Below are 13,825 nucleotides of genomic sequence, written 5' to 3' on the forward strand. Positions count from 1 at the left end.
TTCACAATCTTCATCATAAGTATTTTTGAAGAACTGATTTCATAAATTAGATGTGATATTTGCCAGCTGAAGGCATTATTGAGGGATGAACATCTCATCATATTAAATGAGTAGTAAATCCATAATTGTTTTATCCTATGTTTTGTTACAAAGATAAATTGTTTCATTAACTGTAGTTTTTTTAGTTTGAAAGTAAATTAAAAGTTACTAAGTACATACTTTTTTATTATATTTATTTATTTTATGTTTATCACAGACTGTACTTAATGCTGATCATGAGTTATTAATATATTGCTCCTGATCAACTATGCTAATTACAGAGGACGACTGTTGCATTATCCATTTATATAAATAGCACAATATTTCATGAAAAAACACACATATTTTATAAAAAGCGAATGATTTTAACCAATAGAAATCTGGCTATTTTTAGTACAAAGTAATAATTTCATATTTCTTGCAACAGATGTTTGATGATGTCATAATTTTTCGCTTGATTATTTAAAAAATGGTTTGATTATTTAAAAAATGGTAAGGCAATAGCTTAGCAGCTGATTTTAGCATTAGTGTTGCATGACACAATGTTAAGTTTTTTAGACAAAGAAAGACAACCACTTCTGATATTTATTGGAACTTCACACATTTTTTGTATGTTAATATAAGTTCACATAATAGAACAATAACTCTGTTCTGCATTTTGACTAAATGATGTTCCTTTTATAAAATTCTGCATATATAAAATTATGTAATTTTTTGTGTGAAAGTTGTATCTCCAGTCATAAAATTTTAGCCGAAACTTTGTTCATGTGTTAGATACGAAAATATTATTTACCAATACCCATTGGTAATGCATTTGATTGAAATATGCCTCATTTCAGAGTAAATGCTGGATTAGAACTATCAAGCATTGAGAATAGTGCAGGCATGTTGTCGCTCTAACAGCTCATTTCATGCTTGTGTTTAGCAAAGTTGTATTCTTGAATTATGTTAAATTGAAATTGAAATAAACTGTATAATGTTATAATAAATAAATTCCAAAAAATACTACATTAGCATTGTTTGTAGTTACAATAAATTATGCTGTACACGTATTTCCTTAGCTGTTTTGATCTTACCTGAACATATACAGTAAAAACACGAAATGCATTTGAAATTGAAATATATAACATGTTTATCAGGAACGCTTTGAAAACAGCACACGTGGGTTTGGAAACATGTTGCAAGTTCCAGTTTGAAACACCAAACGTGTTTACTGTACATGTTCAGGTGTTCCCAAACTGTAACATTATTCTGCTATGAAACATGTAACATGTTTCAGTTTGAGACACCAGGAAGCGTTTAAAACAGGAACATTTGTGCGTGTATTCGTGAACATGTGACGTGTTCCATTCTATAGTGTTTCCAAAGTGTATCAGGAAAAGTGTTTCGAAATGTGTTTAAAACTTAAACGCCCGTTTTTACAGTGTAAGATGTTTACTGTATTTGAACTTTGGCGGTTTTAAAACTTTATTTACATAACTTGGAGGCAAAGACCGAAGTGACAACATATGTTGGATTCTGACTTTTATAAGGTTCTGTGTTTGAAATCCACCAATGAAACACCAGACATCCGGGAATCCTCCAATGGACAGACGGCCGGATTTCTGAATCTGAAATCATGGATTTCAATGGCGGCCATATTGAAATCTCATATAAAATCTACATACGAAAATCGTTTATATACAAAAACATGTAGTGAATTTCCGACCTTAATCAATCATAAACTTTTCATAAATTAGTTTTTAAATTTAATTTGACTGAAAATTTATATTAAAAAAAAATCTTCAAAAAAAGAAAAATGAAGTGACAGATTTTAAAAATTCTGCATTTGGGCGTCTGCACACAGAAAAATTTAAAAAAAATCAGTTTTCTGCCTTTTAAAAAAAAGGTAAATTTAACATTCTAAAACACAAATTCAAAGTAAAAAAAGTGGGTTTAAAAACCGTGTTCCCTTCAGATCAAACAGGTAAGTGAACCTTTTTCTTGTAGAAACAACAATAAAAGAAGCTATAGTTTTACCATGCCATTGATTTTAAATTAAAAAATTCTGGTTTTAAAATACATTCAGAAAAATTTGGGTAGAAAATCAGACCCTTTCAAAAATATTAATTTTTAAGTTTTTAAAAAATTTTTATAAAAACAAGAACGTGTTTGTTAAACACAAATGCCCCCGGCTCAGATTCTTGTCAGTAGCAATATTTCAAAAAATGTTTACCCATTCACTCAGTTATGGACAGACAAATTGCCAAAAAATTGTAAACACAAGTTATATAGCTTGACAAAGTCATAGCATTTTGTAATTGTGAAAAATATAAGTTGCCAAGTCATTTCTCTGAAGGCTCTGATGAAAAATATTCAACTTCATGCAAGTTATCTTCCTACCAAATATGAAATACATCTGTAATTAAATAAAGGCTGTATGGGAAAAAGTGTAAAAATCTATATTTAGCACTGGTGACCTTGACCCAATGACCTCTAACTCAATCCAAAGAAAGAAGACTATGCAAGATATCTTCCTACCAAGTTTGAATGTCATATGTCAATAAATAAAGGCTATATAGGCAAAGTGTAAAAATATATTTTTAGCACTGGTGAACTTGACCCACTGATCCCTACCCCAATCAAAATGATGACCATGCAAGTTATCTTCCTACCAAATATAAAATATATCTGTTACTTAATAAAGGCTGTATGAGCAAATGTGTAAAAATCTATTTTTAGCACTGGTGACATTGACCCAACTGACCACTAACTCCATCAAAGTTTATGTTTCTATCAATTATAAATAACATCTGTCTATAGAATAAGGTCAATACACCTGCAAAAATGTAAAAATCTATTTTTAACATTGGTGACCTTGACATTGGTAACATTGACCTTGACCCAAATGACCCCTTACTACACCCAAAGAAGGAGGACCTCCCTTGGCATGTTTGTATTAAACTAAAACATCAACTAAAATATAAAGGCTGTATGAGCAAAAATGTTAATATTTATTTTTTAAACCAGTGACCTTGACCTTAACCCTAGAGACCGCTTACTCCTCAAAAAATTAGAGGACCATCAAAGGTATCCACCTACTAAATATAAAAGATATCATTAAAGAAATTAAGCAATTAGGAGAAATTTAAGGTAAATCCAACTTGCCGAAATAGGTTAACCAGACATGGCCCTATTTTCAAAGTGAAAAAAGGGAAATAACTGGGAAATATGGATAACACAGTTATATAACTTGGCAATATCATGAACTTTGTATTGATAAGTAAGTGTGGAAATTATAAAGCCATTAGTATAGATAGAACTTAAGATATTTCCAACTTGCCGTTTTAGGTTAACCATTATTCATTTTCTAAGTGCTGAAAAGGGCAATAACTTGGTAAATATGAAAGCCAGAGTTATGTAACTTGCCCAGATCATGTACTTTGTATTGATTAGTAAGTGTGTAAACTTAGAAGCCATTGGTACAGGTAGAACTTAAGAAAAATCCAACTTGCCGTTCTAGGTTAACCTCGTACGGACAGACGGACGGTTCAATCACTATATGCCCGGGGGCATAAAAAACAATAGAAATTCATCGTTTGAACATTCTTAACATATTTTAGAAAATGAAATGTTGGTAGAGTTCTAAATGATTAAGTATGAGCGTTTATGTGACGAAAAATAACATATTTTGTTCCAAAACAATTTATTATCTGCTATATAAAGATATGTAATATCGGACCATGTATCACACATAAACAACATCCATACATAATTCTTTCGTGGTTTTATGATGTTACAAATCTTCCATTATGGTCAAATTCACTTTAAAGTAAAGACGAATATTTTGAAGAAATGGTCGATCGGTAAAATAACATGGTGGATTAACAATATGTAGGACTTTTTCTTTCTTTTATGTATACAGAAAGAACAACCATAGTTTGAACTCAAACAAAAATTTTCAAAGCCTGAATTATGAGAATTGTTCGGAAACCAGTGGAGCAAGAAATACCTTGGCAATAAATTGACAAATGATATTGTGTCTCCTGCCCAAGCAAATACGAGTTTGAAGACTGCATAAAAGAGAAATGGGAAAGAAAATAAAACATAACTTTCCTACAAAATAATGAACAAAAATATCATAAATGAAACATCAGTTACTTACTTTATGCAGGGTCTTTCAAATAGAAAATCTTAAAGTAAAAACTGATAATGTAATGTAGCAAGCATAAGTTCTAAGTATTTTTTGATCAATTTAACAAAACATTATCTTCTAATTTGATTTTTGAATGGTGATGTACTATGCCAGGTGACGGTCGGTAAGTAAGTTTAACCTAATCACGTGATTCAACCGAGACATCTTTTTTTCATAAAATTGGTCCGACTCCAGACCATTCTATTTGAAAGACCCTGGTTTATGCTTTGATGAGATATACTGAAATATCTTTCCACTAAATTATAAAGACGATACGGGCCGGTAGGTAAACACAATGCCAAACTAAAGAGACATTCGAATAAGATCTGCCCATTGGACAATCTCATGTTGCAGCAAAAAGACGGAAGGTCGATGGTTCCTCTCTGTTGATCGCTCGTGCCTACAATAGTGCACAGAGTGGCATATTAGGTCTTCCTGGGAAGTCGTCATTTGATCATTAGTGATCAGTGTGAATTAAACCCCAGACAAAAATGTTAAAAAATATTTCTTTATTTGTTGATAAATTGTTTATTTTTCCCTTGTGATTATTACAGATAGTGATTATGACATACATAAATTACACAGAACACATCACCAAGAATATATATGACATGTCCACATACTAACGGAATTATTATCATCCTTTCTGTATACAAGTCGTATATGTAATATTGTCTGTATAAAACAAGTCCTCAACAATTTTGAATTATGTCATCAAAAACGATTACAAATCAATTGACACTTGTAGTTAAAACGCTAGTTTCAAGGAGATAAAAAATGTCGTAATAGGGAAAGGTCACGGTTAGTTTTTCTGCATTTCATTCTTAATTTCTCGTAACCAAATAGCTATTTCTGTTGATTGATCATACTTATCAATTGGCTCCATATATTTACAGAAATATCCGTCCTCACTTTGCATAGAGATTAAATACTCTCCAATCTTTAAAGTTAACGTACGATACTTTTCCTCCTTCGTCTCCGCTGCCAGAAGAGCTGAAGCGTACGCCACCTTGTGGCTGAAACTGAATGTATATATACTCTCGTGGCAAACTAAAGCAAAGTTAAGCATCGCCTTTGCACTATCTAGAAATCGCTGATCTTTTGTAACTTGGTACAGTTTTGTCATAAAAATTCCATGATAACCAAGGAAAAAATATAACTGATTTGGTGAATCCCTTTTTATGACATAGAAAGGTTCCATATTTTCTGGAGGGTTTGCAATAAGATCACCGGTCTTTACTGACATTCGTAAAAGAAGTTCGTTTTCAAGGTTTGGTTGCGCAGCCATTAGATTGAGTAGGCCTTCTCCGCATAACTTTGCTCTTTCCAAATCTGAAAAAAAGCACTTTGAAATTTAAAACCACTGGTTTAAAAATGTCTGCAGATAAATAATAAATGTATATACATTTTTGTATATATTTATGCTTAACCATACAATTCACACATGTACATGTAACATGTTAATGTATTTTATATTTTTAAGGACGCTTCTGTCACTTACTTGAATTCACGTGCAACTGCGGGTTCGAATGCCAAAAATAACTTCAGATCTTTTCATTTGAGGAGACAAAAATTATCTTGCTTGCTGGATAATTAATACTTCGCTGATTTAAGTTTTGTTGTAGTTCGGCACTAACAACAATAAGACCAATTTGGCGACAACTACTTTCGTGTTAAGGACGTTTTCGGGAGTTTTCATATAGACATATAGGCAAAATTAAAACTGTTCAATAGAATTTCTTTACAGTAGACTTGGCATGTTGTTAGAATATGATAACAGAAATCAGCGAAGTATTAATTATCCAGCTAGCAACTTGAATAAAAATATCTCTTAACGAATTCTATTTATTGTAAATTCGGTTAAGTTAAGGCAATTACGTCATACAATACATACCGCCAATGTAGAGGGAAAGAAGTCCAAAGTGAGCAGTAGACAGTGTGTCCATAGTTGATTCATCATTTACTTCAACAAACGCCTCTGTGACACAGACTAGATTGTAATCTGGGTTAAAAAAAGTCTTGCAGAATTCGAAAGCTGGAAACGATATATCGAATCTAAAAGAACAAAAATAATAATAATAAAACACAAAAACAACATAACAGTTATATAATATGGTTAAGTACTAATATAATTATTTTACACTTTTTTATATGACACTTTTTTTACACAAAGTCATATACATATTGTCTGATAATATCAGAGATATGTTTATTTTGTGACAAAATTACCTATACCCATATATCGACACAAACAGTCTAAAGACTCAAAACTGGAGCTCATAAAACAAGTACTACACATTTATTTTCTGAACACAGTACTCTATATCTACTGGATAACGTTATATGTTTATTTTCTTGTTCTGCAACAAATTGACCTACACACAAGACATCGACACAAAACATCGGTAGACTAAATACAATTAATATGAGCTCATAAAATAAGCACAACACATTTTACCTTATAAAACCCAGTACTGGATAACAAACAGTGAATATGACAGCATTGGAAATCATCTGTGATTAGAAAGTCCAGCATTAAGTCTTTAAGCATTAGCGGAGTTAACAGACACAATCGTCTGGCAGCTCAAAATACCTTAATTGAAACAGTACACTGTGTGTTTATTACTTGTTGAAATATATTCAATTTTTTGTTACCCTGAAACAAAACTTGATATTCTATATAAACCGCTACCTTCCTAATCTCTGGGCGCCCATTGCTATCCATGCATTCATATACGACCAGTAGTGTGTCATGGGGAATGATGAACTTTTTCTTCCTCTCTCATTTTTCTCAGGGTACGAAATAAAATCGCCATTTGCCTTTACATGGAAGAGTAATGTTATTTCTGTACATGCATTTTTCCTCGGAGCATATATATACATTCACACAGAAATAAATGGTAATTAGAACAAGCATTTGATAGTATTGCGGGCAATACAATAGTCCCCTACCGGTCCCTCAAAAAGTTCTTTAATTGTCATACACTCCTGTGTATTGCCATTTATAATGAATTTGAGGATGAAGTCTGTATTTGAAAATATCGACCACAAAACAAAATAAAATAAGTTTGTCTATATCACAGTAATGTGTTAATTTCCATGCTTAGTAAGGAAATTATGTTTATACAACCTTGTCATATTATTTCGATGTGGGATTTTAAAGTAAATCCTATAAAGAATGAAGAAGTTGGAGTGAAAATACCAGTTTCTCGAAAAAAATCTAAGTTCAAGGGGGACATAATTCTGGAAATAGTCTTGCTAGAGTATTTAACCTTCTCAAAAATGTCGAGTGATAATAAAAACATATATATGAAGTTTGAAGTAAATACATTAGGAAATAAAGAAGTTATTTAAAAAAGACAACATTTTTTCCCCTAAAAAATCTAAGTTCAAGGGAGGTAATACTGATATTTTTGTGCTAGAGTTATAAACCTTGTCACATATGATGTGGTTGATGACCAGAAACTTATATTTAAAGTTTGAAGTAAACACCTTAAGAAATAAAGAACACATAGTGAAAAAGCTGAAAAATTTAAATCAGAAATCTTGAAATTCAGGCTATTTGTTGCCATAGCAACCAGAATTTTCAACATAGGAAGAAAAGAAAAAGATGTGCATAATTTCCAGACTGCCATCTACCCATATTTCAAGTTTAATAAAAATATTTTCAGTACTTTTTGAGTTATCACTGGATCCAGTTTATGTGTTAAATTTGCCATATTTTCAGACTATTTGTTGCCATAGCAACCAGAGTTTTCAACATAGGAAGAAAAAAAAAAGACGTGCATAACCTCCATACTGCCATCTATCCATATATCAAGTTTCATAAACATATTTTCAGTACTTTTTGCGTTATCGCGGGATCCAGTTTTGTGGACGGACGGACTGACAGACGGACAGACGGACAGACGGACGGAGGGTAAACCTAAAGTCCCCTCCGGTTAAACCGGTAGGGGACTAATAAAGTGTGTTCCCAGTTAAACAACTGACATTAGTGCTCGCCAATTTTTTTAAGCCAATCACAGACGAGGATTTTTCAAATTTTCAGGTTTCAAATCTTAATAGAACAGATTTTATATAAACTGGACGTTTTATATTATAAAACGCAAGTGGGCGGAGCTAAGTTTCGAAGAGCGCTAAAGTGAAATATACGCATGTGCAGAGATCTTGAAGTTTACTCCTACTAATCAATATTTATGCATCATGTTTTTTCCGTACACGCACATGTATATCGTCACTACGGCATAGAATTAAAAAAAGAGGTTCATTGAAATGAAAACAGGCACAATAACAGTAAAAATGTTTTATTACTTACGGAACCAGTATCATTTTATAATTTCCAAATAAAAAGTTCACTTATTCCAACAAAGTATGTATGTAATATTTCTTACTTTTTATGTAAATATAACAGCCCGTGCCGCTGCAAAACCGAAAGTAGGGTGTTTTTATTAATTTTACATTTTTTTGACAATATACGGTCATTTGTCCGAAGATGATATGTATATGAACATAATAAATATATATGATGCATATATAATCAAGCTACAGGTTCATTTCAGCCCGAAAAATATGTTGAGGTGACGGGCGAGGCAAGACATGTCGACTTTTTGTAGCTTATTGTGAAGTTGCAGTACATGAAAATCGGGCACATGACAAATCAGCACATAAATAAAACATTCTAGTGTTCCGTGGTATCAGCTTTTCTACGTGTCATACCTCCTTTCCTTATGACAATGAATTTTTGCATTGTTATCCATCGCTGGTTTGTTTTTAGCAGAGAATGACCTGTGTATGTTCAAAGAGGGTACCGTTTGAGAATATTTCGCAAAGAGGGTACCGATATGGATATGCCCCGTGATATTGTCTGATTTATAGTCTGATTTTATTGACCTGTCAATTATGAATACATTACAGGACTCTTTTAAATATTCGATCCCACTTCGGTTTGGTCCGTGTAGTTTACGAGAATTAATGTGGAGTATATAAGTCATGGATTGAAAGTCACACCAGCTTAATGTGAAGGTTTTCGTTAATTCACGATAGCACAGTCGGTAAAGAGAATGCCTGATAATTGAGAGGTCTGTGGTTCGATCCTTACTGTTGCCACTAATACTCTTTCTTTATTTTTGCAGTATATTTTAAAGGAACATATTTGTAGTGTGTTTTACGGCATTGAAAATACATTTATTGATTTTAATCCGTTTTAATTTTTTAACATGAATTCTTAAACATGTTATTTAAATGAGTATAGACATAACAAAATTAAGTAAAACATAATAAAACAAAACAAACAATATAAAATAATCATATATAGCTTCAATAATGTTGAAAGTATTAATAAGAAAAAAAACATGGACCAACGCGGTCTCGAACTTAAAAACACGTGTGGCAGTTAGATTATAAACTCGTGCTTTACCCTATTGCGCTATAACGCTGAGTGCACTTAGTTTATAGATACAAATTAAATTAAATTCCATCGTACAGCGTACATCTCACGGAACTTACCGAAAATCTACCGAAGATTAATATACTGTGTGCATCGACCGTGTAATCAGTATGTAATTGACAGGTTAATAAAACCAAACAATACCTAGACAGAATGCGGGAACAACCTATGCAAAACACGTGACCGCTACCTCTTCCAAATATGGTTATACACATTTAGGCTATTGTGTGACGTCACGCAGTGTGTTGGGCGGAAAAAAATGGGTGGAGCACTAAGCCGGTTAGAGTGCATATTGGATGTTCTTCGTAAATAAGAAAGCTACAGTCGCTTCGCAAGCTCCGCTCCTTTTGAGCTTTCTTATTTACGAAGAACACCCAATATGCACTCTAACCTATACAAAGACTAACCTCAAATAACTTCGTCATATTCTGTAACAAAACATTGATTGATATTCAACCACCGCCAAATGGTGGCTACGCTCAACCTTTACTCATTAAAAATCCTCTGAGGTAGATTATTGTAGAAAAGGATTCTTCCAGAAAACAACATTTTCTTGTAAATTTAAATGCTGTAGCTCTTTATACAAAAAGTAGGCCACTTGGTAAAAAGCAAGGTCAAAGTTCAATTCTTCATCTGAAACTGTGCATAGAGTCCAAATTTTATAACTAATCTCTAATTAAGTATGTCACTTGATCAAAATCTAGTTTAGCTGATATTGAAAGTTAAATTCTGAGTGAAGTGAAATGAGCATCGTGTCCGATTGTCATAGCTGCAAGTTTTAGATACAAAAATGAAGGTCACTGGTCCATCACTGCGTGCGGATGATCAGGTGACCAAATCGTCAATGGGCTCAAGAAATGGCTGCTTAAACGCTCGGTAAAAGCAGTGAAATTGAGGTAAGCATACAGTTAACGTTAAATTTATATGTGAAGTTCCGTGCAGCCTAGTTTTACATATAAATTTAACGTTAAATGTATATTTACTTCAATTTTACTACTTTTACCGAGCGTTTAGGCCGCCATTTTTTGAGCCTATTGTACGATTTTGGTCACGTGATCACCCGCAGTGGTCAAATCTGGGTCAAAAATTGAACTGTGCTACAAGTTCAAATTTCATAGCTCTAGCTCTGTTACAAACAGTAGGTCACCGAGTCAAAATCTAGGTTAACAATTATCAAAGTTTTCATCTCAAAACTTGTGAAGTAGATTTTGAGAGAACCATTTTAATTGTTGACTATAAACATACAGTGAAAACATATGATCCCAAGTGTGTGATTTCAAATTGTATAATCTTGGGAGAGGTCTACCAGATATTACTTAATGCTAAATATCTAAGCTCTAGCCCTTCACAGATTGGGATAAAATGAAGTTGTTATATCTTAAATGTTTAATCTGTATATAGTGTAAAACTTAAAACCCTTCAGGCGGGACAAATTTTGACCTCATGCAGGGCTTTAATCTGAACAATCTTGGTGAAAGTCTACAAGACATTGTTTCAAGCTAAGTATCTAAGCTCTAGTCCTTGTATTAAAACAGGAGATTTTCATGTGTATATGGGAAAGTTAAACACATTACTTATTTTGATCCCAGGATTAACAATCTTGTAAGAGGTCAACCAGACAATATTCATGTCAAAGCTAGTTCTAAAATCATAATTAGAAATGGGCAATGATGATTAGACGCAGATTTTGCGCAAATGTCTTTTGGATGTGTAACTTTAGGTATATATGAAGATAAAAACTAGATGAGTGTACTATGTATGTTTAATGTACAGCATTCCAAAATTTACAATTTACCCTTTTCTGGTTGTTTTTGGTTTTTTTCTTCAAAAAGTTAAACATAATAATTAAATGCATAAACATTTGCAAACTACAATATCTATTTATTAGACTGTCTGAATGAAAGATTATAAAAGTAGTTTATTATTCACAAAAAGTGAGCCTACTAGTAGGCAGATGACCATGAACATAAATTTTGTGTAACTATGAAAGACAAATAATTGTTCAAATTGGTCACGTGACATGTAAAATCTAAATATACCTGCATAAAGTTCTTCTTAATCCTGTCAAGAAGGATATGGGCCTCCATTGTGTATCCACTTATGGCCAACAACGTGGTCAACTTATACTGAGAACATAGGTCATTGCGCACATCATCGTCCTTTAAAGTACCGTCTGCGGCAACTTTTCCCGCCAAAAGTTGACTTGTTTTGTTACTTGCTTTTAGAAACTGCTCCATTACTCATACCATAGTATTTAAGTTCGTCTAAAAGTAAAATGGAAAATATTTAGCAAGTTATGAATGTATACAACCAGTCTGAACTTTGGAAAATGTCATTTCAATGGCAGATAATATGTACATACACGTCTAACAAAACTTAGTTATTCTGTCCTTGGTCACAATAATAAGTCATTGCCTGAAAACTCCTTAAAACATTCTTACAGAAACTCACTGCTTGAATAAAATTCTTGAAATTTCCAGCAATCACCCGAAAAGAACTGATTATGAATAGTCCTTTGGAGAAAGCAAAATTGATAGATCCCTATATGACCCAGCCTATATTATCTAATTTATCAGATTAATGATCTTCAATAAGAATTTCCTACGTTTGCACGTAGACAAATGCTATTTTTTGCAGCATATACAAAAAACTTGCAAAAAACTTAAATCAAAGGAAAGTAGTTAATCTGACCTTGAAAAACCATGGCCTCCATGCCATGTGTAAAAAAGTAGTACCTGAGAACTAAACATCTTTTATCTATTTTTTGTGTACATGACAGACAGACACACGTCACTCTGGCACAATAGAAAGGTTTAAATTTAAAATTTGAATGTGTTTTTTATTTGTAGTTCATAAGGCTATAAATGGTGATTGTTTTTTTGCACTATTTTTTTACAAACAAAATCGAGGACATGTGCTTAAAAGGACATGAGATACACAGGTGCTCGTCCAGTCTTGGTTCCCATACCCCCCCCCCCCCCAAAAAAAAAAAAAAAAAAAAAAAAAAATAAATAAAGAAAAAAAACTGAAATGAAAGATTTATTTCCTATAAACTTATACCACGAAAAGGTCACATAGTCGCCGTTACGCTATGGAGCTTTACTAGGACACACTGTGGAACAACCACAATGTCGAATTCTGTAACAATGCAAGCTATTTTTGCTACTCTTTACACATCATGCATTTAGAAAATTGTTAAAATTCGTGGTATAAGTATATGGGAAATTTTATTTTTCATTTTTTTTTCGTTCATTTATCACATAAAAGTTGTTTTGGGGCTTTTTAATTTATTTTTTTTGGGGGGGGAAGGGGGTGTATTGGCACCAAGACTGGGCGAGCACCTGCGATGAGATACTGCTTTATTTAGAAATAAGTTTTGAATTTTTTTTGTATCTGCTGGAAAAAGTAGCATTTGTCTGTACTTAAACTGACTTTAAACTGGATTTTGCCATTCATGAAATGTGCATAAAACTTTGCAATCGATTGTACTTGGTCTTCAGAAATGTAGGACATTCAAGGTTAATATTCATACTGTTATGATTTAAGTTTTTGTTTATAATAGTCATTAAAACATAGACCTGGAAGTGTACTTTCAAATGGTTCATCATTTTACATTGTGAGGTTTGTTGTTATATGAATTTTGGCCTACTTTCACTTTGGACCCATGCAGTGCTAACAAAGCGGAATCACCTTAGATAATCAAGTCATACAAAAATGACTGATATCGCTTCAAGTTTATGAGGTAAAAAGTCACAATCGCTTTATCATATAAATGTTTGCATTCTAAGATCTAATTATCTAGAGCTCTTTAAAAAAAATCAATAAATAAATCGAAATCTTTACCTGTGTGTCACTACGTATGTCCCATTTAAATGTCGCACGCCCGTTTATGTGAGGGTCAGTCAGGAAGTTATATTCAATCACAGGAATCCGAAATTCTATCCAAAACAAAAAAATAACGATTAAAAAAATCCCATATATATACTATAAAAAAATTTAGTATATATATGGGATTTTTTTTAAATTGTTTTTTTTTTGTTTTGAATAGAATTTCGGGTTCCTGTGATTCAATGGTAGGACAACGTCATCGCGCACCTGCAATATATGCTCCCAATTGGACTGTAACGCCCATCTACGTTAAGGTGCAGTTCGCCCGATTCCTTATA

The 13,825-nt window shown here is 32.6% G+C and overlaps 1 protein-coding gene across 1 annotated transcript; it reads right to left on the reverse strand.

The window, feature by feature from the left end:
• Positions 1-3,718: 3,718 nt before the first annotated feature.
• On the reverse strand, positions 3,719-13,587 carry LOC132732088 (uncharacterized). Its single transcript, XM_060718434.1, has 5 exons — positions 13,503-13,587; positions 11,699-11,923; positions 6,906-7,033; positions 6,108-6,268; positions 3,719-5,545 (listed from the first exon to the last, which is right to left on the reverse strand). Exons 2-5 carry the CDS (start codon positions 11,894-11,896, stop codon positions 5,016-5,018), a joined length of 1,017 nt encoding a protein of 338 aa, XP_060574417.1. The 5' UTR covers positions 11,897-11,923; positions 13,503-13,587; the 3' UTR covers positions 3,719-5,015.
• Positions 13,588-13,825: the final 238 nt, after the last annotated feature.

This window comes from Ruditapes philippinarum, unplaced genomic scaffold (assembly GCF_026571515.1).
Source record: "Ruditapes philippinarum isolate M1 unplaced genomic scaffold, ASM2657151v2 ctg11210_1_1_1_1, whole genome shotgun sequence".
Classification (NCBI taxonomy): Eukaryota; Metazoa; Mollusca; class Bivalvia; order Venerida; family Veneridae; genus Ruditapes; species Ruditapes philippinarum.

Coding starts and splice junctions, on each gene's coding strand:
- LOC132732088 (XM_060718434.1), bottom strand. CDS start 11,896: ATGGAGCAGTTTCTAAAAGCAAGTAACAAAACAAGTCAACTTTTGGCG. Junction 7,034..11,698: donor TTAAGAAGAACTTTATGCAG/GTATATTTAGAT, acceptor TTCCATGTAAAG/GCAAATGGCGATTTTATTTC. Junction 5,546..6,107: donor TCTTTCCCTCTACATTGGCG/GTATGTATTGTA, acceptor GCTTTTTTTCAG/ATTTGGAAAGAGCAAAGTTA.